Source organism: Electrophorus electricus, chromosome 12, assembly GCF_041902795.1.
Source record: "Electrophorus electricus isolate QZ-2024a chromosome 12, ASM4190279v1, whole genome shotgun sequence".
NCBI lineage: Eukaryota > Metazoa > Chordata > Actinopteri > Gymnotiformes > Gymnotidae > Electrophorus > Electrophorus electricus.
Genome location: NC_137508.1, coordinates 19,772,684 through 19,797,500, shown reverse-complemented (window position 1 = coordinate 19,797,500; position 24,817 = coordinate 19,772,684). Strand labels below are relative to the sequence as shown.

At 36.6% G+C, this 24,817-nt stretch overlaps 2 protein-coding genes across 5 annotated transcripts in view; one reads left to right on the top strand and one right to left on the bottom strand.

Moving 5' to 3' along the window:
* Window positions 1–92, bottom strand: part of dnajc12 (DnaJ (Hsp40) homolog, subfamily C, member 12) — a 1,925-nt gene extending 1,833 nt beyond the window's left edge. The window contains exon 1 of the mRNA XM_026995550.3: window positions 1–92. This exon is cut by the window's left edge and continues 98 nt beyond it. The gene's annotated coding sequence lies outside the window, so the exon portion shown is untranslated.
* Window positions 93–708: 616 nt separating this feature from the next.
* On the top strand, window positions 709–23,604 carry sirt1 (sirtuin 1). 4 transcript variants are annotated; one of them, XM_081724694.1, is made up of 10 exons: window positions 709–1,013; window positions 1,866–1,979; window positions 2,849–3,087; window positions 3,888–4,040; window positions 4,771–4,918; window positions 16,023–16,102; window positions 18,736–18,813; window positions 20,648–20,831; window positions 21,769–22,428; window positions 22,583–23,604. In XM_081724694.1, the coding sequence occupies exons 1-10, from the start codon at window positions 911–913 to the stop codon at window positions 22,867–22,869; spliced, it is 2,046 nt and encodes a 681-aa protein (XP_081580820.1). In that variant the 5' UTR covers window positions 709–910; the 3' UTR covers window positions 22,870–23,604. The 4 variants fall into 4 exon arrangements, with proteins under 4 accessions (XP_081580820.1, XP_026851348.2, XP_026851349.2 ...); XM_026995547.3 differs by having other exon boundaries at window positions 712–1,235; XM_026995549.3 differs by having other exon boundaries at window positions 976–1,114.
* The last annotated feature ends 1,213 nt before the right edge of the window (window positions 23,605–24,817 follow it).

Genomic DNA, 24,817 nt, shown 5'->3' with positions numbered 1-24,817 from the left:
CTTTTAACCCTGGGTCTCCAATGTCCATACTAGTCTAAAACATAACACCGTAAAATGTGTCTTATCGCTTAATACTGGCCACCAGTGGAAGCTACAAATTAGACTATGGTTGCGTGTGCGCGAATACACGAAACACAACGGTATTGTATGTTTTTTTTTTTAATTATTATTTAAGGGCTTATCTTATAATACCAGGAAATACAGTAGTATAGTGTTATACAGTTAAAATTAGTCTATGCGAAATTTATATTTGAAAAAGTAGGTCCAGTGTCGTAGGATTCATTTCAACTTTTGGGGGCACACTGCTCAGATCATCCAACCTGACACATCATATGAGTAGTGTGAGCAGGAATTATTGCTGATCACACTAACCCCCACCACTCCCCCCCCCCCCAAAAAAACTACGCCTATAAGTAAATCATTACATTCATTCATTCATTTGCTTGCAGAGCTGATGAAGGACCTCTCTCCGAAATGTTCTATTTCCAGAGAACCATCTATCTATCTATCTATCTATCTATCTATCTATCTATCTATCTATCTATCTATCTATCTATCTATCTATATATATATATATATATATATATATATATATATATAAATATATATATATATATAGATATATAGATATAGTGTATGTGTGTGTGTGTGTGTGTGCGTTTAGCTATCGCGAGCAAACTCTTAATTCACCTCAGTTGCTGCAATTACTTACTACCCGCCCCCCGTTTAACTTTCTCGTACCCGTTATGACTGACGTCATACATTATTTCGAAGTAAAGAAGACCAGCGGTGGTGTTTGGAAGCAGAAGTCACATGCGTGGTTTAAATATCTACCCAGCTGTGCTTCAAAGATTTTACAGCCCTTGTGTTCATTATATTAGGAAAACACCGCCTAGTAACGCAACTGAAGATGGCGGACGGGGAAAATAAATTGGTTGGAGCCAAAGCCGGTTCTGATGGGATAGAAGAACCGATGGTTAAGAAACCACGGATTAGCATTCTTCAAAATCGTGGTATGGACATTATTCGCGGAGAGCATATAACATGTGGAGCCGAGTCGGATGAAACTTGGGCGGCCGCGATTTTAACACGGCCCGAGGGTGCTGAGATGGCGGTGAGTCAGGCCACGGCGTTAGCAAAAGAAGAAGACAAAGTGTCTGTGATTTGGGAGCCAAGTGAAGATGCCTATAGCACAGAGAAGACTTCCGTGTCTGGACCTGAAAGTGAGCTTTCAGGTAGCCATCTAGCTAGCTACTACACCATCATTTTGTTTTTATGTGAGGCCTTAATGGGACTCGGGACTGTATCCCGAGTATTCTTTCGCTTTACAATTATGCTAGTCTGTTAATATAGTTCTAGGGCTAAGAGCTGGATAGCTAGCTAGCTAACCAGCAGGGAAATTGACTCACTCTGTAGCTAATATATTGTAAGGTTTGAGAGTAACTTGTAAAATGTATAATAATGCTGAGAGCTATCTGTGTGATTTGAGAAATTTGTAATTTTTGTTTTGACAGCAAAGATCAGCACGCTGCTAACACAATAGCGAGCTAGCTAATGTCTCCGAAAATATTATGCTCAGCCCCAAACTCTTAATTGCAGGTTCCATCATCAGCTAGGTTGGCTTTGTACTTCTCATTCTACATCTCATATTTCCACCTCATTTTAAAAGGGTAGCTGCTTGTTTGCTAGCTGTAATTCATAAAAAGACATGCAGTACTGGTTTCTTATAGCTAGCTAACATGACTAATTAAAACTAAATTGAGTATTATAATGAGTACTTTTTAATTTTGTACGGTGAAATGGGTAAAGGTAAGTTTGTTTTACAGAGACAAATCTTAACTTGGTGAGTTTGGGTTTGTTTACAGGGATAATGGATGACAGTGTCCACCCCAATGGGTTTTACTCACCTGATGTTAATGAAGACGATGACTGCTCCTCCCATGCCAGTTCCAGTGACTGGACTCCCCAGCCTCAGATTGGTATGTCTAGACCACAGGTCCTTTTAACCTACACACAAACAAGAATAAACATTTTGTACGGAAGTCCAAAAAGACCATGGGTTGCTTATTTTTCCTGTACTGTTTTCTTGGGATCTCAGGTTAATAAAAGTTGTTTTCTCAACTTATTTTCCTCAGTGTCAACGTGCATTATTCGGCATACTTGTTGTACATCATGGATGAGAGCATTTGTTCTTACTTTTAGGGATATAAGAGATATGCTGTCATGCATGCAGGCATTTGCACACTGAACAGAAATGAAAAAAGTCCTTTTCTTTGTTTACTTGTGCAAACCATTGCTTGCAGTAGCTCTCGCAGAGCGTTCATAATACAAATCCATTGTTAAGTTGTATAAAGTCAGATATTTTGAAGAGCTCTAAACACCGTCATAACCTCCACATGCTCTCTGCTTCATAAAGTACATGTTTAACTGGGTAAAGTCTTTTTGTATTTTAAAATTCCAAATTCCACCAATTCCTGAAAATAATTTAGCTTGTATATACCTTATATAATAAATAAAATCATTTGATGTCTTGAGAAGTAAAAAAAAAAAAAAGTTGAACTCTTGAGAAAACAACTTTTATCTTGAGTTCCCTATCAAAAAAGTCAATCTCAAGAAAACAACCTTCACCTTGAGATCACAAGAAAAATACTCATGGTCTTTTTTTGACTGCCGGAATTCCCACAGGGTTTTTATTTCTGTGTATCCTGAAATTGCTAGTATAGGATTAATATTAAAAAAAACAAAACATGCTTCTCTTCCTTAAAATTTTATTTTGTATGGTGTTATTAACTGATGGTGTAGATTATAGTTTAGACCTTTTAACAGGTATTAATTTGTCTTTTATTAGGTTCTTATCACTTCATTCAGCAACACATAATGAGAGAGACTGACCCTCGGACTATTCTAAAAGACCTACTTCCAGAAACTGTCCTTTCACCTGATCTTGATGACATGACACTATGGCAAATTATCATCAACATCTCAGAGCCTCCTAAGAGAAAGAAACGCAAAGATATTAATACCCTGGAGGATGTCGTCAGACTCCTTAATGATGGCAAAAAGATACTCGTCCTAACTGGTGCTGGGGTATGTGTTTCAATTTAAAATTGTCTGTGTCCTAATTACCAAAACATGACTGACACAAATAAAAATAATGGAGCAGTCTAACATTTCTACATTTTCCCAAATGCAGATGGTTATGTTTTGAGCGTCACAGGCTTCCACTCCTCATTTGACTAAAATTAATTATTTACCTTTTTGTAATGTGCCTAATGGATGCAAGTCTGTGTAATCGGCTGTAGCAGGTCATGTCAGTTTCTGCTGACCTGTAATTAACAACTTTGTTTCTAACACCACACTAGTCATAGTTTAGTTTTAAAGCTAAATGTAACTTGCTGCCATGCGTGAGAGTTATTTAAAAGAGCACAGGATAATTTGTTCCTATCAATTAAGTATATCCCCCTTTTCACGTGTGAACTACACACGTTTAGATGTTAAACTTTACATAGCATTATCCACCATTCACTAAATTACAAAAAGTAATTACTTTATTGGGTGGTGCATATCCTATTTATATGAAGTTTTCTAAGCTCACCATTACAGTAAATACCACTTTTTGGTTGGAGCACACATAAGATTCTAATTTCAAGTCAAATGTCTGTCACATTTAGCATTTGGTATTTCTGGAAAGACCTCTTTTTTGAGGAATAAACAGCACTTTTTGTGTAAGGATCATGGCAACACCAGGCACCTTTTATCAAGTCGTCAGAGTGAAGTATAATGTCTCATTTTCTCTAAGTTTAAATGCCCATAAACCACAAACATATGTCCTGGTGGACCAAAAGGGCATCTTTCAAACTGATCACTCTTTTTGGATTTTCCTCCAGGTGTCTGTTTCTTGTGGGATACCTGACTTCAGATCTAGAGATGGGATTTATGCACGACTTGCTATAGATTTTCCAGACCTTCCAGATCCTCAGGCAATGTTTGACATAGAATATTTCAGAAGGGACCCAAGGCCATTTTTCAAATTTGCAAAGGTTTGTATGGTGCACCTGGGATACAATTTGCAGAAAATGGTCTGTGGTGATAATGGCAGTTATATCTCTAATAGCTATTTTCATTCTGCCTCAGAGGACACAAAACCCATCTACCAAAACGTGCACAATGTTGTACTGACTAGTCTGTGCGCCCTGTCCTGTGTGATTGCCACTGTATTGTGTACCTAATGTCCTGCTTATTGTTTGTCCTTATCCCCCCCCTTTCTCACATTTATCCTATGTGAGGTTGCTTGAGTGGCACAACAGAAAAACCCTATAGGGCGATTGTGAGCTCGATCCCTGATGTTGGGAACCCAAAATCGCAAAATTGGCCATGAGGGAGAGAAGGCCTACTCACTGTCTCCTGTCAATTACAAGTGATGACATGGGCATCTGTGAGTTCATGCATCAGAAGGGGGTGGATACCACCATTCTCTGAACTTTACTTCACCCCCAGACGTTGCATGAACTGCAGTATGAAAAGATGTGTTGATTGGCTGCATGTTCTTTGGAGGAAGCATGTGACAGCCCTCATCCTCCCTGGTTTGCAGGGGAGACTTACCTGATGGGTGGGAATAGGTTATTTGTAAGGGAGGGTCCCACAAAGAAAATAATGGAAAAAAAAAAAAGAAAAGAAATTGTACTGTGCTGTGGTGATCCAGAATAAACCTTTTGATCTCTCTTCGCCATTAGTTTTAAAATCAACACTCAGATTTTAATTTTGTTGTAGGAGATCTACCCTGGACAGTTTCAGCCATCTCTTTGTCACAGATTCATTTCAATGCTGGATAACAAGGAGAAACTTCTGAGGAATTACACTCAGAACATTGACACTCTGGAGCAGGTTGCAGGAGTCCAGAGGATCATTCAGTGTCATGGTATGTTGATTTCATATTGTAATGCTTCATTTATGTCTAAATTGGGGAAAAAAAAATACTGGTGCCACGCAACAGTGAATCTGGTAGTACATTTGAAGGTCACTACATAGAACTTAGTAAAATATTCATAGTGTATGTATAAGTTCAAAAAGCATAGACACTTATGAATTCTTATTAGCAACCACGGTTGGTATTTGTCATAATTTTTGGCATTAATATAACAGGACACTAACTAAAGACAATTGTATGCAGTTGAATTTGTTGGTTATGCAACATGCCAAAAAAATTACTTAATGGCATCCCCCCCCCCCCCCCCCATCCTTTCATCAGTAAACATGTCTATGCAGGCATTGCTGATGCCTACAAAAGAACAATGAACATGTCAGGTAGTTACTGCAATCAGTTCCAGTACACTTCCAGAGCTAACTCTTAAGATATAAATACTATTTGTAAACTTATATACCTTGGGAAGAAAATATTTCCAAGTGTGAGATGTCAACTTTGTTACTCATCTGGGAACATGTGTTGGTGTAAAAGCTCACAATTCTAGCCTGTTGTCTGATATCATTTTGTTATGATTGAATGCCTGAACTAGATAAAATGTCACCTACAGCTGGATAAAAGTGTATATACCTTTCTATTTATTGTGTTCTTTGTTTGCTTGTTGATTTTTAAAATATCAAGATTTTAAACCTTTTTTTATACTTCTACCTTAAATTGCTCATCCTTTTGTGCCATCTCAAATTCAGCAAACTCTATAAAACAAAATGATCATAAATAACCCTATGTAAATAGCACATTTGACTGTTGCAATTTAGAATATTTGACACTTCAAAAATGTCTTACCAAGATAGGCACTCTGACTCATTTGTCTTTTAATCATAAAAGTGTATCTAAGAAGAAAAATAACCTTGTAAGGCTTATCAGATGTGATCAGAAGCCATTATTTATGAAGCCTGTTAATTATAAAGGTTTTGTAAGTGAGTGGAAGCAACCCATGTATATGAGGAATGCTGGCTAAACAGCTTGCTAGTTTGACACAAATCCATTTAAATGTCTTCGATGAAGATGGATGGCTTGGTCAATCTATTGAACCCAGGGAAATGGTAGTGCTACAACAGCAGGAATTTAAAACTGTAAGCATCACAAACAAGGATACGAAAACAAAGTAAAAGAGCTCAACACTCTAAAATTCTGTGTAAAGACAATATAACAATGATTACATGCAATATAATTCCAAGGTACTTGAATTTGTCAGAATGCAAAAAAGCGAGCAGCAGGGGTTCTCCATTTAGTGCACATAACATCACAGTTGTTGGGTAGTCACTGTAGGAATGCCTAATAAGCGGCAGAGTTAGCTTTTAGTGTGAATGCTGCAAAAAACCCAAAACACTGAAAAATGTGAAAGCACTATTATGCGAGGGACAGGACAAATAGATTGATCAAGAATTCAGAGCTATCTTTTTACAGACTGATGAAAGCTAAAGAAAAGAAAGCCAGTGTTTGTTAATCAAGACAAACCCAGTTTAGATGGCTAGCCAGATAACTGTAGGTTTTAGTTATAATATTAGTTGGAATGACAAACATTCAAGATCATAGTGAACACAATTTTATTTCATGTGTTAAATTTAATCATAACATTGGAGGAGATGTAATTTTACCTGCACAAATACTCCATGTTACAAAAAAAACCTGCATGTTACTGAATGGCAGTGTTCACTATGAACAAAGTAGGCCTAGCTAGCTTACAGTGTAACAAATAAAAGTTTTAATAAAATACAAATATTTGTAAAAACCTGTCCACATACAACCAGAAAATCTGAGCCCTCGTTGTCTTTTCAATAGGCTCTTGCAGGCTAAGCCTTAAGGCTTTGCTTAGCATATTTATGTGGTGTCGAAATCAGGTAAATATAAATTTCAGAAAAGAAGATTCCTGGCCATATGTCAATGTCCATGAATAACTGCTTCTATGGTAATTTGGATGGCCATCATCTCCAACTGCCTTTAAGTAGATAATCCCTTATTTCGTTCCTGGTTTTGCCATTCTCCCTAATAAACATAGCCATGTTGCATGAATTGTTTTGCCACTCAGCCCGACTGAGGGCTTTTCCAGTGGAAAAGTGACGACAAAACATACTTTCTAAAACAGCAGCAACATGTAAGAGAATTAGTCCAGTGTTTATCTTAATATATTGACAGAAAATACCACTATAGTACATGGATCTTGAAGAGTAGAGCACAGTGTTACTAAGTACTACTTAGTTATTGACATTATTCATCATTAGCCCAACAGTACCAGGTCTGTTCTACTCCAGCTGTATGGTGACTCAGTCTGACAGCAGTGTGTAAGAATGACTGACTGTTTCACTGACTGGTAAAGTGAATAATATCTTTTTACAGTGGCACCTGTCAAGGGGTGGGATATAATAGACAGAAAGTGAAGTTGGTTCTTAAAGTTGATGTGTTGGGCAGGTGATTTCATATTGTAATGCTTCATTTATGTCTAAATTGGGAAAAAAAAATACTGGTGCCACGCAACAGTGAATCTGGTAGTACATTTGAAGGTCACTACATAGAACTTAGTAAAATATTCATAGTGTATGTATAAGTTCAAAAAGCATAGACACTTATGAATTCTTATTAGCAACCACGGTTGGTACTCCAAAAAGGGTCAAATTGTGATTAGATTGTGGTTATACAACTGGGTCAGAGCATCTCCAACATGGCAGGTCTTGTGGGGGTGTTCCTGGTATGCAGTGGTTAGTACCTGCCAATTCAGTACCTGTCATTCCCTCCTGCCTTTATCCAGCAATAGGTAGGATTGCCTTATGTTAGCCACCTGTTTATCTGTTAGTGCTACATTCCATGGAGGGCCTTATCCTTCACTTCTGGGGGGGAAATCATCCTTACTTGGATGTATTCATGGATGTTTTTAGAATCTTTTGTCGGCCCGTTTGGTCTGTCTTCCAACCGGTGTACAACCTTTGGATGTTGGATCTTGGGTGGGGTGCCCATGCATAATTTTCTGGTTTTGACATTGGTACCTTCCAGCTTTTCTCTCGTCCAGCTTATTGTGCCTGTTGGGTATCTGATGAATGGCAGGGCATATGTGTTCATGGTTTTGATCTTGAAGTGCTGCCTAACCCTATAAAGGGACTTGGATCTTGCTGCTATTTTGTATCTGCCTCATGGTTTATGTGTGACTGGAGAATCTCAAAGTCATGTCAAATCAAAATTCATTTGTGTAGTGCTTTTTACAACAGATGTCCCAAAGCAGCTTTACAAATTTCCAAGTCTAAGCCCCCAGTGAGCAAATCAAGGGTGACAGTGGCAAGGAAAAAACCCCTAGAGCATAAGGAAGAAACCATGAGAGGAACCAAGACTCAAAGGGAGGGCCCATCCTCCTCTTGCTGACAATGGTCACCACAATAATAACAATTTTAAGAGAAGGAAAAAATAGAAAATTGTACTAGACATTAACTACTTAGAGGTCCTAGTTTTGTCCAAATGGTGTGCATGTGTCCGAAAGCCACCATGCATTAGAATGTTCATCAAGGGCAACGGAGAAGTTGTTGGTTTGGGTGGACGTGTAGTGTGCTACAGCATGGGCCACCAGGGGGTGGTGGGAAGAGCCATGGCAGCTGAGATGGGTTGAGACTCAGTAACAATATGACATCAGGCATAGGTGTACCTGAGCAGAAAGAGAGAATAGATTATTAGGCATGTCCAGGTACGAGGGTGTGTAAATTGGGGAACTATAATGTGCAAACATGGACTCCAGCAGATTTAGCTATGATGGCACAGCTAAAGGAATAGAGCCAGAAGGAAAAACAGGCAAGAGGGCACCCTGGAATATCAGCATGGCGCCGCTCTCAGTCAACAAACTTGTGACAAAAGAGGTGAAGTGACAGCATCATAATATCCCAGTTTACCATAACTCTCAATGCCCATGGCTCCCCAGATCTATACCTTTACCCAAGATGGGAAGTAGTTAATAAAATGCCTGACTGTACAAGCAGGTTTTCAGTCTAGCCTTAAATATTGAGACTGTGTCTGATTCTCAAACATTTGCAGGAAGGTTATTCCATAGTGTGGGAGCTTTATAGGAAATGGCTCTGTGAGGATGCACAAGTTCCGTATGGTGAAAGAAGAATCTTGAGGGGAAAATACTGGAACTAAACCTGCTTATTTGGATGTACTGTCTGTTTGGACAAGGAGAGTTTAAGGGTAGAACATGCAAAATGTGAAGAATCGGCTAATTCTCACCTTAGTTATTCCCTGACTTTCATAGCTAATTTATTTTGGTAGATTAAAAAAACAAACACAAAAAGGAACTGTGCTGTACATTGTCATCTAATTTTATGTTCAAGTTGACAGTGCAAGCAAAGGTGGTATTAAACACCTTTATCATTTTAAAGGAGAGATGTGTAGAATCTAGTAATAACTGCAATCAACGGAATACTCCCTCACCCCTGCCTTTCCCAGCATGATGTAGAACCTGTCGTGACTGTGAAGTGACAAGGCACATATAAAATTATATCGTCTATGTCCGTGTTGAGTAAAGATAAAAGCCAGCAACAGGTTATCAACTATTTTAATCAGTGCTGTCTTTGTACTATGATGAAGCCTAAACTCTGACTGCAGATTTTGTGTATCTGGTGCTGATGAAAGTATGATCTTTGCTGATTAGCTACTGCTTCATCTAGGGTCTTAGAAATGGAGAAGGTTTGAAGTCTGCCTAGTTTGACAACTGACATGGGTGAAAGTTAGCTTTCTTGATCAGTAGTTTGATAACTGCTAATTCGAAGGACTTGGGTACATACCCAGTGTTGAGGGAGTATGTAGTATATTAGAGGTTTGATTTACTTTCAGTAGGATTTAGATGGCTTGTGATGGTCAATGAGTCTAGTCAGCAAGATTTTGAAGAGGTGATTAATGCTGATGAGGTTGTTGGGTAGGAGTAAAAGACTCTTTATTGACATGGTTATTTTGGTTTCTATATAACTGTCTGATGCATTTAATACTCTGAGTGTTATCTGTTTTTAATTTTCCCATTGGAAAAAAAAAAAGTAAGAAATCATTACTACTATCTGATGTAATCTGAGCTTTGGTGTAAATTTTTATTTTTTTCCTTGTAAGTGCTATTGTACTACATAATCTCAGATAATTTATATTATCTTCTATTAGTTTAGAGAGAAGCTGTTTGAGCCTTTTTAATTCATTAAGAAGGCTCCTTCCATGTGAGCTGGAAGTTTAGTTTGGTGCTACTAATTATTTGACTGTTTTAAAATGTGGATCTGTTTGTTATACCATGGTTCCAATTTTTTAAAAATTATTCTTAAGTGAAGTAACATCATTGGGTATGCAACAAAATGTAGATTCTAAACATTGTCATTTGATCCAGTTATACAGAGTTTGAGGATGTCCCAATCAGAATCAATAAATCAGGGAGATTTGCAATAAACCTAGTTGCAGTAGCTGATGTAATCGTGCATCTGGTGTGGTGGCCAGTCAAGGTGACTATATTGTGACTGCAAAGCTCAAATTAAATAAGGGAGTGGTCTGAGATGGCATCAGACTGGTATAGGATGACTACTTTCTATGTCTATGCCATACCTCAGTATTAAATCAGTTATATGCCCACCAGAACCATCCACCAGCGTTCTCCTCTTTTACATTGATTCTTGTATAGAACTAAAGGCTGATATCAAAAGGTCTTCAGGATTATCAAGGTGAATGGTGAAGTCACCAACAATAATAGCCGTTTCTATCAAAATATCTAGATGAGGTTACATAGATGAGCTACTGCCCTTGTCCCTCACCAGGGATCTAGGCTATTTACCATCCCCCTAATGGAAGAGGTGGGTTCCACCCCCAAGTGCAGCTCCAATTTTAAGATCATTTTTGAACGATTTGTACTTGTACAAATAGCCCACTGATCCTGAATGATCTGAATTTCAGTGACTAAAGCCCCAAACACGTCCTACAGGTGATAAACACGATCCCTGACCACCAGACCAAAGAGCCAGCTCCCTGACAGAGCAGCCAGAGCACCCTCTCTCCTTCAGAGGGTGATGGACATTGTCACCACAGTGTCATTCTAAATAACTGCAATGCCATCTCCACAGCCAGTTAGACAAGGTCGGTGTACACAAATATAGCCTGAAGGACTTTTCATTTAAAGCTATGTAATCATTTAATCTGTTCCAAGTTTCTATTGGGTGCAGTACATTTAAATCTATGGTATCATAAGAACTTTAGATGTTGCATCTAATATTTAATTATCCTAGCTTTAGATGAAAGATGCTTACGGTATTCTATGCATCATTTACTTAAATACTATTTCGGTAATTGAGACATTAATGTTTTTCTAGTATTTTTCTGTACTTTTTCACAGTATCACTATGGTGGACTTTGGGTCCAGACATATCAGCAGATGGTCAGTTTAGCAATTTTGCCTGCTGCCTGGCTTCCATTATGTATTGTATTGTCATTTATTTGCCATGAAAAAGGTTTCGATTCAGTAGTTGCTTGTCCTTTAGGCAACTTGTGATGCATTTAAAAGTAATACAACACTTGCCCTTAGAACTGGGTATTAGCAATGTTAGTTTCTTCATGTTGTGGGTGTTTTCCCTTTCAGAGCAGATAACAGTTACATAGATTTTATTTATAGTGGTTCTCAGAAGTATATTTAGGGAAGTTTCATTCCTGGGTGAAAACTACTTCAACTTGCATTAAGTTAGATTGTGTGCTATGTTTATGAATTAGTAACTGTAAAGCACGGTTTTGCCTAAAATGTTTTTGTTTCAAATTGCACCCAGAGTACAACCTTGGAAAGCAATTTGTTGTAGTAATTTTTATTTTAATTACCTGCCCTTTTTATTTACCAAAATGGCAATGGATGGATGGGTGTTTACCAAAACACTTTGGCAAAGAAAAGTGAATTGTTTTTATTATTTTAAGTGCAAGGCTCTGGGTGTTACAAGTGTAACTACAATATCTTTGAAGTTTCTTTTTTTATATACAAAAAATAGTGCTGTTAGATGAAAATAATCTATCAATTGCAAAAAAGGCTTGACCAGCTAAGGCATTTTGATTTACTTAAAATGTGTTTGTGGTTTTTTTTTTTTTTTTAATACCTGTGATTTGCTGTCTGTTTAGGGTCAGGCAGGTTGGGAATCCATGTGAATTCAATGTCTGTCTTCCCCTTGGGTGGTAACCATGGCATAGAGTTTTCCATGTCAGTTAAAGTTGGTGCTTGCCTGTGTAGGATGTTTGTGAGGTAACCGACACAGGTCAGCAGCTATAATTCTCCAAGATAAGGGCTTCATGTATTGTCAAAAAACAAGTTTTTCTTCAGTAGAATTGGCTAGCTGACTGGCTATGTTGACACTGAGTGTAATGTATTAATCTGAAACCCCCTTTGTGCATGCAGACTTAGCCATAGATGCTGAAGCAATTTTTATAGGATAGAAAGGGTTGTCTGTGAGCTTGAACAGAAATTGATCATGTAGTTTGTTTGGATTAGACCCACATGCCGTTTTTGTTACTCCTAGTCATTCAGGCTGTCTAAGCATTTTACTTTCTCTTCTGAAGAGGGTCCTGGGACACCAGCAGTGACAACCTGCCTTGCCTGGGTAGTAACACCTGTTTCTCCTTAGCTGTTTGTCAGCTCAGCTATTTAATCAGTAGTCCTCCACTAGCTCATCGTGCACATTGCATTGCTCCAAGTGCTCTTGCTCTGCTGCTTTATCATTCCTGTATCTGGTTAATTCCTGTTATTACCTGTTGTTTCACTGTAGCCTACATGTATGTAGTGTTCTCCATTGGATAGCTATCCAAGCAGTGTTTTTGTATACCTTTTACTTTGTAATTCTCTTCTATAGTTTACCATGTCATTCTGTTCTGTGTTTTGTTTGATTGCCAGTCTGTTCTTCATTCCCTGTGTTGCTGCTGCTGTTCTCCATTAAACCTGCTAAAGTATTCATTCTCATATGCCTGTCTCACTACATTAGGTTAACTTGACAAGCTACCAATCATTAATCATGTATTAATGATCAACCTTGACAATTGGCTGCAATGTCTGAAGATGCAATATTTCATGCATATTATAGTATTTACACAGTTACAGACAATAGCACTGGCAAGTATCTGATTAATAATTACCAGCCTAGTAAATAACAAAGGATGAAATCTTAAGCAAATAAAGACCCTGTTAGCATTAGTAAATGGCAATATTAGTGAATTAGTTAATGGTAGCTGTTCAGCTAAAATATTTTCAGTTACAAGGGTACATTGCATTTCATTACAGCACCAACATAAACTTTTATAACAACAATAATAATATGCTTGCTATTTTTGGTAGGTAGCTACCAAACTACCAACATAACTAAATAAACTTGTAAAATAATTTTTAAAAAAGCCAAGTCAACATTACTCCTGAATCCCTTCAGGTATCTCAAAGCCAAGCCAATGTTTATTCTGGTCTTAGCTCAAGTTCTGTTGCTCTCCTTTTTAGCTTGCCAGCTCACTTTATTTATACACTTCCTTGACCATTGGTAAAGCCTCAGAAGATGATTAGGTTTGCCATTCTAATGTCATCATATTCAGCGATACCTCTTTCTCCTTCCATTCACTTTCAGACCTGTATTAAATTCAGGTAAACAGTCCATCGAATCAGACCTACCTTTTGAGCCTGTGCGTATGACATTAATACACAGAAGTCAGTACAAAAACCTCCCAACAAATCTTGCATAATGCTGCTTTAATAGTGCTACCTGTAGTATTGCTACTACTGGTGAAACAAAATGCTCCAAATCTTTGATTCTTTTAAAACCTAAAGTAAAGCTTCATTCACAGCACAAAGATTTACATGATTTACATGAAATTTGCTAGTCATGTATGAATCATATTGCTGCTTCATTTATAGATTACATTTATAATCTTTAAATAGTATAAATCAATAAATTATAAAGTTATAAACTATAATCCACAATTAATTAATCTACATATAATTTATGTTTGATTAATGGAACTACCAAGATATTTAAAGCCTGCATGAAAGCCTGGTTTAAAATTATGGTTCCTTAATGAGAATTAAAAGGCTTCTTGTTGCTGTAAATCTGTGTTCATTTTTCATCCATTCTTACCATGAAGTCTTACTTCATGGGATTTTTTTTATTTTTATATATTTGATCTTTTTAGAGTGAAAGTAAATTTATTGTAGTTTGTTAAGAATATAATAGCCAACTTTATCCATCTGGATTAAGAGAGAGATTGTAGATTTGCTATTAATGTGGCCACAAAACATTTTGTTGGCAAGTCTTGATTCATTAAAAATCATAGCACTGCCTACAGACCACAATCAAGTGATAGTAAATGACACATGCTGATCATGTGGAGTAAGTTTTAATCATTCAGTTCAGTGTTCATTCTTTCCCCATTCTTTTCCACATCAGTTCATTGTCCTCCTTGTATGTTTTAGGACTCATTTTTGCCATGATTAGTCCAATAGCCTTAGCTCCAATCTTTTTAATCATCATGTTGCGATGCTGCCTATCATATCTTACCACCTTTTTAAAAACAATTTTTCCATGTATAGCGCAATCAAAACTAATCAAACCTATTCTTTTTCTAGACCTTTGTTTGATTTGGGTAAGAAGACACGCTGTTTTTCATAAGTCCCTTTAACATGGAAATATGCTCTAATATATAACATAATGCTGCAAAATCCTAGACAGAAGACATCGCTAGCAAAAAAAAAAAAATTAACACCATTCAATTTATGTTCCAGGAAACAATGCCTTTGGTGGGACAATGTAAAAACTAGAATGAGTATTTACCATGTCATTGTACCTAGCAACTGGCTGTTAGCAGGGTTGGGGCAATTGGTTTAGACAAACGTGAAGGGGAATCGGTATTGCAAGAGAAATTATGCTGTTTCTTTCTTCTGTAAATTATGCACATGAGCCTCTTTTCCACTGTGGGGTTGAACAGTTTTGAGTATGAACAGTAACTGTTCCTGATGCTACCTTTTTATGCATACTTGGTGCCACCAGTTCCATATGAGCTTCATGCACTACACCAACAGAAAACACTGCTGTTTCCACACAGCCAATCACAATTTGTTGCCATGAAACATACCTATAATATGCATAAATTGACAGCCCCCTTCAGCAATGCACAGCATCATGCTATATCATTTACAAATAAAAATTGTCAAGTTATTTCAGAATGCGAAGGTAAAAAATGTTTAGCAACATTAACTACCTCTAAATTATATATTTCAGTAGCCAAATGTAGAATGTAAGCTATATTAAAATGACTAATTACTGTTATAATGGTTAAAAAGTGTACCCTAGGGTTTGTAGACACCTCATTCGAATAAAAGCTTGACCACTCTTTCCAGCTTACAAAATATTATCTGAACACTTATTAGCTAATGTTAGTAACAGTGCATAAAAAACATTATACACTGACTACATCAGGTTCCAATCCAAGTGGGTCACTTTTCTAGATTCATGGAAAGTTCAAAAGAACAAATTTGACTCTGGAATTCTTTAAAAAGAAAATGTAAGGGGTAGGTTAATGTACAACCAACTAATCATCATCACAAAACTCCTGATGTGAAGTGGAGCACCTGGCCTTATTTGGCTGTACGTACTTCATAGCAACTTGCTAAATAAATCATTAATTTTATATGTTTGATTTCCGCAAAGAAAATGCATCAACTGATCAGAATTGAATTTACAGACCCAAGTAAATATAACAGTTTAGATTTTAGTAATGTATAATTAATGTATAACCTCAATATTCAAGGAATTTGGGCCAGCCTTTTTTAAAGAACTTTATTCTACCAGTGACATATATGGTGAAAATGCTGACTAGTGACGCCTATACTGATATCAGTAGGTGATTTTTCAGAAAGTTGCCTAAGGTCTTTACACAATATTATTAACATATGCATTACCATTTGTCTTGTGATTATGTAGTTGGCTTGTCTTGTTTTGACGTTTATAAAATGTTTTTACGGGACATTTTAATTACATTGATTAATGCTGCCCTCCCCTTGTTTTTCCTTTTTCTTTCCATTTTAATTTTTTAGGTTCCTTTGCAACAGCATCCTGCCTTGTTTGTAAACACAAAGTTGATTGTGAGGCCATAAGGGAAGATGTATTCAAACAGGTATAGTTCAGTTCATTGCCCATATACATGAGTGTAAACATGAGCTATTTTTAGGTCTGTATCACTGTAGCAATTGACATCATGGTTACTTTTTCTTTTAGTCTTGAAAACAGACAGAATTTAAAATGGTGAGGAAAATGAGAATTAAATATTAAAGTTGCTTTAAATCCAAACAATCTGCTACAAAACATGCCTACTTGCCTTACCGTATGCAATAAAATGATCAGTAGTTGAAACTGTCTTACGCTCTCATATCATTTAACCTGTAGATATTTTCTTATTGTCTTGTTAAAATGACTGCCTTGAGATTTGTATGTAGATGACATTGTACAAAAAACAGTATGTGCTATAGCTTTTAATTGTTAGTCCTGAGTTCAATTGTTTAACTGGTTAATATTCTTTTCAGCTTTATCTATATAAAGGCCATTCAACATTTTTACAAAAAAAGTCATGTCTACCTAACATGCTGAATTAATAACATTTATTAACAACTGAATACTCAGTGTGACTCATGCAGTAGATCACTTAAGACAATGTCACATATAAAGCAGTGTCAGTTTCTACCTGGCATAATTCCAGCCAGGTCGCTATTTAACTAGCATCATTTATGAAATTTACTTGCAAGGCAATATTATTTTCTATACTGGGATGCACCAAGCAATAGCTAACCTTTATTATCTAAGGCTTTGTAGGGATAAATAATGAAGTAGGGTAATATGTTAATCTCCCTACTTGTTTGAATATTATGCTGTCACAAACTAAGGCATTATTGTGGAAAACTGCAGGCCACCATTGGTTCTTTGGATCGTGCTTTGTATACATATGCAGGGGCAGTGCTTAATTTGTGCTGGATGCTGCAGAAACAAGATTCAGTGTGTCTCATATTTGGACATCCACGTTCTGGAACTTGAATATTCCAGAACAAATTTTCATTAAAATATACTTTTGTGTGTAACCACCTTTCCAAAAACCCAAATTCTTTTCTTTGGTATCTGTAATCCTGTCATAATCAGGTTATTAGTCACGTACCAGGAGGGCTAGCAGACAGCATGGTTTAGATATGGCAAAAAAGACATCTGACTTTCTTAAAGAAGTAAGCAAAAAACCAACCTGAACATGTATTGTGTATCTTAACATGCTGTAAATGTCCACAGAATTGTTTAGATTTTATTGTACTGCAGTCATCATAGTAACATTAGGCCTAGTTTGAATGCTACTATATTCAGACCTATTTTGAGCAGTTAGAGCACTGTTTTGTCAATAGAGAGTATTCACTGACGTCTCAAGCTTGGTCATACTGGTAATATTTGTTTTATTACAGCTTTTATTTGTAAAAATAAGATAGCTAGGCTTACTTTGTTTCCAGCAAATATTACTACCCAGTAATGTTATATATTTGTGCAGATAAAACAGCCTCTCCTACATTTTATCACTAAATCTTAAAATAAATTCTTGTAGTCATCATGACCGTCAATGTTCCTTAATTCTAAGTATAACTTGCAAATCTACAAAGTCTGGCTATCTATCTAAACTAGACTTGTCTTTCTTTAGCTTTCAGTGGTTTGTAAAAAGATTTCAGAACTCTTGCTGAATCTATAGTCTAGCACAGTAGCTCATTTCATATTTCAGATTTTTTGGTGTTTCTCCAGCATTCACACTAAACACCATCTCTGCCACTAAGTGGTCAAAATTCAGTGACTCTCAACAACTGTGACATCACATTCATACCCGCCATATGTTCCGGGACATTTCCCTCAGTGTCCACTTGCTGATCGTCACCCTTAATGTTGTTACATTGTCTTTTACAAATTAATCACTGGCTAGGGGTTGGAGGTGGAGTCAAACAATAAATAAATTATTCCAGTGGTGGTGTAGCGATTTTATTACTTTTAATACATTGTCAGTTACAGTTGGTAAGATTAATTGGGGTACAACCCTGATTAACAAGGAAAATGTACTAATTGTAATTTATTACTAATAATTTTACTAATAATATTACTAATAATGACTAATAATTTAGCTTCAACTCATGAAAGTGGCCAGTACAATAGGTGATTATTTCTTGGCTCACAGACATATTAACCAATGTATGTTTATTGTATAAGCAGAGGTAGGAAAAATATGCACAACAATCATTGACTAAGATTCTAATAATGACCAGGAGTATCTAATTCACTAGAAACATTATAACAAGCCTAACAATGTAAACAAGCTAAATTTAACACAGTTTGTGGTGATTACAGGTAGCTAGCTAAAATAAGAAAAGAGTAGAGCAACAAAAAGTAAATAGATTGTTTTAAGTAACATATGGAAGTAACCAAATGGGTAATCTACTTATCAATCAAGACCAACAAAGTGAAATGTAATCAACAAATTCGGAATGAAAGTATGCCTACAGTCTAATTGGAGGATCAGGAGAGAAAGTCATTGTGAACAGTGACGTGGGGAACTAATTAGGAGTGCTGAACCAGTGTCACAGGTGAGGGGACAGTTAACTTGTCTAATTTGATTAATAAACACTAAATTTACTATTGATACCAACTGGTAGCATATGAGAGAAATGTTGGCTCTTATGACTTGCTGGTATTCAACCCTGTCGAACTGTCTGGAGATGCATGCGTGTGTTCCATTAGATTGTCTGGACAGTGTGGAGAGAGCGAGGGAGAGTCCATTTAACTTTGGGGCTTCAGTTTACCATGCTAGAAGTGAAGGTCAGTCTTTTGTCCAACTGCCTGAATTGTGGTGAAATTCGTATCCTTTCTGCGTAATTGTCCGGTGACTCGGAGAGTTTGCTGTTTCTTGAAGTCATTCGAGTGACTCTGAGATTGATGGGATCCGATGACGATGAGGACACCAGGGTACTTAGCCCGAGGAATTAGACCTTCAGTGATGACTCAAGTGAGAGCCATATAAGCTTTCGCATGCAGACCTTTCTGAAGTAGGAGTGGGTTCATTACCAACCCATTACTAAATATTGGAATTCTGGTCTCAACCAGATGGGTTATAAACCGTGATGGATAAATTCCGATGAATACACAATAATGATAAGAAATTAATAATAATAAAATAAACAAAACAACAAAATTAAAATATGGTAAACAATCTAAGACAACCTGGTTTCAAGTATTTCTAGCTGCTTAGCGGGAGGTTATTGACAGATCCATGGGAGGGAACCCCTTTTTGTTTCAGTCAGTTTTTGCACCTTGGACCAGACTACTGAGGGGGTTGAGTGTCAGTTATATCTTGGAGGAAACGAGGCCTGCCTAGGGTAAAGAATTTAGGAGATATAGTAATACAGAAATGCATAGGATCCACTACATATCAATTATAAACAAATTGAGAAATAAAGGAATAATAACATAAAAAGAAAATCATATATTCCTATTCAGTTCTGTCTCCTGGTCTTAGAATGAGTGTAGAGCATTTGGATAATCAGTTTAATTACTTTCCTAATTTCTAGACGTTACTTTAATATATTGTCTAATTGGTTTATATAGGATTTCTTTTATACAACTAGGAGTGAGTAAGTTTGTTTACAATATGCAATATGAGGTAAGCAACATACAATTGAGGTAATATGGATGAATAACAAAGAGGAACAAGTAATGAACAGAATAATGCAACATAGCAGATATAACAAGTAAATATCACAATTTGGAGATATTATAATTACCATGCATTACTGGTTGATTATCATTTGATATCATAGTAGACTATAAATGGTAACTTGTTACTTTGTGATACTGTGGGATGGGAAAAGTTGGTTGTCCTTGTAGGGATTTGAGTCTGATGGAATTTATGGTCACAGTTTCTTGGAAATATAACCAGGCTGGTAAGCTTTTCAGCTTCCTATCTATGAGTTTATACCCCTAAGGGGAGCGGGTTGAGGGTTAGAAGCCATGCCATCTTGATAGCTAGGCCTTTTATGGCTTTGTTGCTCAACCTCAAAGCACCAACAGGTCCTAGGTCTGGTCTGTGGCCTGGGGGTGGGAGAGCCCCCCCTTTCGACCAGGTCAAGTTTCATCAGGGGAATAATTTGTAGTTTATTTTCAGTACATCAAAATTAGCCAAGAAAAATGAATTCTTTGCTGGAGCCACATTGCAGTCCTCTCCTGATGCTCATTTATCTAGGCTTCTGCATACAAGCACTGGGTTAATAGCTTCCAAGCAGTTCAGTTTTGCTAACAACTTGTTAAATAATAGAAGTATTATTAATAAACAGCCTACTTCATCTTTTGAAAGTGATGATGACAATTTTGGTAATTCTAGAAAACCAATTGAATTACACTTGACACCGTGGATTTTTAACAATGGGTTAAAAACCAGTGTTGTGTTCACCTGCTTAACTGATAGTTTCTTGAATTTTGACTAATGCACCCTTAGTAAAATGTGTTATATATCTAGTTGATCTGGAATAAATAGTACTCTATGACAAAATCTGTGGTATCATGTCTTTTCATGTTCCTGTATCACCTGCATTAATAGTTGAGGTACTGGTGAATTTTACCTTGTCAAATGCCTTTAAACAGTATAATTCTTTTACAGATTGTTCCTCATTGCCCAAGATGTTCTGATGTCCCTTTTGCTATTATGAAACCAGACATTGTCTTCTTTGGAGAGAACCTTCCTGAATTGTTTCACAGAGCCATGAAACAAGACAAGAATGAGGTGGACCTCCTGATTGTCATTGGATCGTCTTTGAAAGTGCGACCAGTGGCTCTTATCCCAAGTATGTTTTAAGTTTTAAGTTTGACCTTTGTCTCATTTATTTTCATGTGAGAACTAATCACTAGGTATACCTACTTTGTTACAAGCTTTCTAACTCTCAGGTATTGAGAGTGCAGTTTACCTCGCTCTCAGTCTCCACACCTGCTGTCACTCCACACCTGCTGTCACTCCACACCTGCTGTCACACTCTTCCCACACTCTGAATTTTTTTCTGTTCTACATAATAAATTCCATTTCAAATTGTGGTGAGCAAAGTTGGTATCCTTTTGAATAGATGGTAAACCCTATGGTTAGCATGGCCTGTAATCTTAATGGAGCTTCTTGTAACACACCATAATTGTTACCAGTGAAGTATGAAATCAATTTACTATGGCAGTTTAATAAAAAAATCATTAGAGAACTTGTGCTGGTTAGAAGCGCCTAACATTTTCCAGGAATGTTGGCAGTCTTCTGAAAGCTTTAAAGCCAAATGTGTTTTAGAATTCACTGGTTAAAAGCCAAGCAACAGCTAACAATGAATCTAACATAAAACAGAGTAACATGATTCAGTATTTTGATTATGTAGATAGTGGATAGTATGAACTACCAAACAAGTTGTTACATTTTAAAATGTAGACAAATACATGAAATATACACTTCGTTTTTATTAGCTTGGGTGGGTTAGTGAACATGAGTTGGCATTTCAACAGTTTTTTTTAATTTAAGGAATTACTGTATTTTTAAACCAAATCTCTACCCTAGATCATTGTTTTTCATTTTCATGGTACATGGCAGACGTCCATATTTATTTATTTGTTTGTTGACTTTTTTCTATCCTTAGAGGCAAACTGTATTTCTTTTGTCACTCTCAATGTTGTCAAATTTGCTTTCCAATACATGATTGTTGCATTATGGTTTTGAGTAATGATAAATAATAGTTAATTTTTGCTTCCATTAAGGCTCTGTTCCCCATGAGGTGCCTCAAGTTCTGATCAATCGCGAGCCACTGCCCCACTTGAATTTCGATGTAGAGTTGCTGGGAGATTGTGATGTTATTGTCAACGAACTATGCCATCTGCTTGGTGGTGACTTTGAGCAGCTTTGCTACAACTCCTCACCACTTAGTGAAATCACAGAGAAACCTCCTCTGCCTGAAAAGTACACTGAAGTCCAGTCATTGGAGGTACAAAACACTGATGCAGGCGAGGCTTCCACAGAGTCATCAGAAGCCATCACAAGTATATACTCTCGTCCAAATGTACAGTTGCCCAAAGATGTTGGAACCAACGTATCACCTTCTGCAGCTACTGAGGCAAGATCTTATCTGGAGTTTGGAAACCTCAGTACAAATTTACCAATACCTTCAGAAAAAAGGGAAGTTTCCCCAAATACACCCAAGAGAACAAGCCCATGTCCAGGGAGCTCAGTGAGCTGCCAGAAAGCACCTATAGAGGTAGATGATTTTAATTTAAATAAACAATACCAAAAAGGGGATATACCAGATAGATTAGAAGCTAAAAATGAAGAGGGTTTGAAGCACCGACATCACAACAATGAAGTTTGGAAAAAATGGTGGTTGAGTCAAATTCATCGAAATCCAATCAGTAAACGGCTTGGAGGTAAGATTTCCATTTTTTGTTAAATGACAAGACTTAAATTTGCATACAAAATCAGACTGGCAGTGTTGGTCACTGTGGTTCTGTTATTCATATGTTCAAATTCTTAAGATAATTATGGTGCTCACCATTTGCTAATGTATGTTCTGTTTTGCAGCTCACCAATATTTATTTCAAACACCAAATCGCTACATCTTTCATGGAGCTGAGGTGTACTCCTGTTCAGAAGATGAGACCTCCAGCTCCTGTGACAGTGAGGGCTCCTGCTGTAGTGGGAATGGTTTAGAGGAAGAAGAGAGTGATGCAGAGGCAGCATCTGCACCAGAACAGAGTATGGGAGATGGAGAGAATGATGTCAGACGGACAATATGTGACAGTAAATGCACCACAAGCCTTTCCACAGACAATATGACAGAGAATCTACACACTATCACAGACTTCTAAGTCACTCTGTTCATATGTCTATAAGCACTATGTGTATTTAATGTGCTCACTTCTGTTTTAGACTGTATATTTTTGTACTTCTATCCCTTTCTTGTATTGTTACAGTGCCCTCCAAAATGGACATTGAGATCAAAATTGCTATTTTTCTCTCCAAGCAGTTTTGAAGGATATGGAATCTAAAGTTTATTTCTGGGTAATTCTGGACCTACAAGCTACCATTCATGAATAATAGCAATTTTTGTATCCACATTTTATGAACATAATTAGATTGAATTAAAGTAATTGATCCCAGTCATTTGATCCCAGTGGACTTTCCAACAAGCTCTGAGTTACAAGAAAAAGCAGCAGCAGAATTATTCAACAGCAGAATTATTAAAAGATTAGAGCAAGACAAATGTATTATCAATTGACAGAGATGAACTTCCAGACTCTTGTAAATGTTTATGTACAGATTAAGTCAATGGGAATTGTGGACAAAATATACAACCAATTAAAACAAACTACCTCTTGTGTGCAACATGTTGGGTTAGTGTTTACCAATGGTTTTGGAGGGTACTGTCATTCTGATTTCTGCAAGAACTTTTAGTTGGCTCATTAAAATTGTTTTTTTCATTTTTCATTTTCACATTCTGTACATGTAAAACTGAAGTTTAATTACAATCAGTGTTTCAGTACAATGAGATGGTGGAAACTTGGACTTGCCTTTAATAACCTGGAATAAAAAGGGAAATGATATTCCCCTTCTCTTTGTTTCTCTAGACCAAAGAGAATATTCTGCATTTATAAACATTTTTGTTCCTTTTTTATTGGATGAAGTGTTTCACGATTAGCATCCCACCAGATTGTAGCATGCTTTTTTTTAAAAAGATTATTTGTTTAAAAGAGTAATGTCATTTTTCCAGTAATTCTTTATGAAAAAGCTTTTGTACTGACGTATGTGTGTGTGTGTGTGTGTGTGTGTGTGTGTGTGTGTGTGTGTGTGTGTAATATATAAAAAACTAGTTATAGTTGTCTGTGAAAGCATGTCTAATCTCATTTTATTAAAGGAGCAGTAAGTAATTTTTACTACCAAAATGTAGAAACAATTTATTAATAATTTACACACACACACACACACACGTTGTCAGTACAATAGCTGTTTCATAAAGAATCACTGGAAAAATTACTTATTACTCTTTTAAACAAATAAAAGAGAAACATTTTATCATTTTCTGGTAATGGGTTTCTTATATTAACATCTGGCCACCTAATGATTTGTCAGTTTTGAACCAACACCAAAGAAACCATAGAGGAAATGTTGAATGGCTCACATCAGAGACATTCCGTCAGTTTGCAATATTCAACGAGGCTCAAATATGATTCTAAAAAAAAAACAAAAAAACTAAACGCCACTTAATAGAAAGGGACTCTTTGTGCTTTGCTACTTTCAGTATATAGGTATGAACTAATTGGATAGTTATCAAGCCATTCATTATCTGAGTTTTGTTACAGTAGGTACAAAATGCACACTGTTTGGAGTCACCAGGATTGGGGCTGAGAACTAATGGAAAAGAAACACTTTGTAAAATGTTAGTGAGAACTATAAACATTTTTAACCCAGTTGCATTAAAATGTCCTTATCATTTTGTCCAAAGTACGTATTGTTTGAAGACAGACATTTATATTTCCAGAGGGCTTAAAATGGGACACAAACATCCAACAGTTTCCAAATAAGATGGCTCATATACACAAACGGCACACAAAATGAAAGTTTTCACTGCAGTTTCATTTGTGTTTTTGTAAGTGTTCAGTAGTGATGCGGCTCGCATACAATTTTGTGATAAGGAATTGCCTAAAATTGAGAAATTTTTATCAAACGTTTTGACACCATTTAACAGTTCAATTTTTCCAGTGGGGAAAAAAAGCACTTTAAAAATGTTTAGTGTTCCTAAAAATTCTTCCAAATCCT

Bases quoted from the DNA above. Each gene is read 5' to 3' on its own strand.
- sirt1 (XM_026995547.3), top strand. From the start codon at position 911: ATGGCGGACGGGGAAAATAAATTGGTTGGAGCCAAAGCCGGTTCTGAT. The intron at 4,919-16,022 runs GTATGTTGATTT...TTAATTTTTTAG, and splicing joins GAGGATCATTCAGTGTCATG to GTTCCTTTGCAACAGCATCC. The intron at 16,103-18,735 runs GTATAGTTCAGT...GTGTTCCATTAG, and splicing joins GGGAAGATGTATTCAAACAG to ATTGTCTGGACAGTGTGGAG.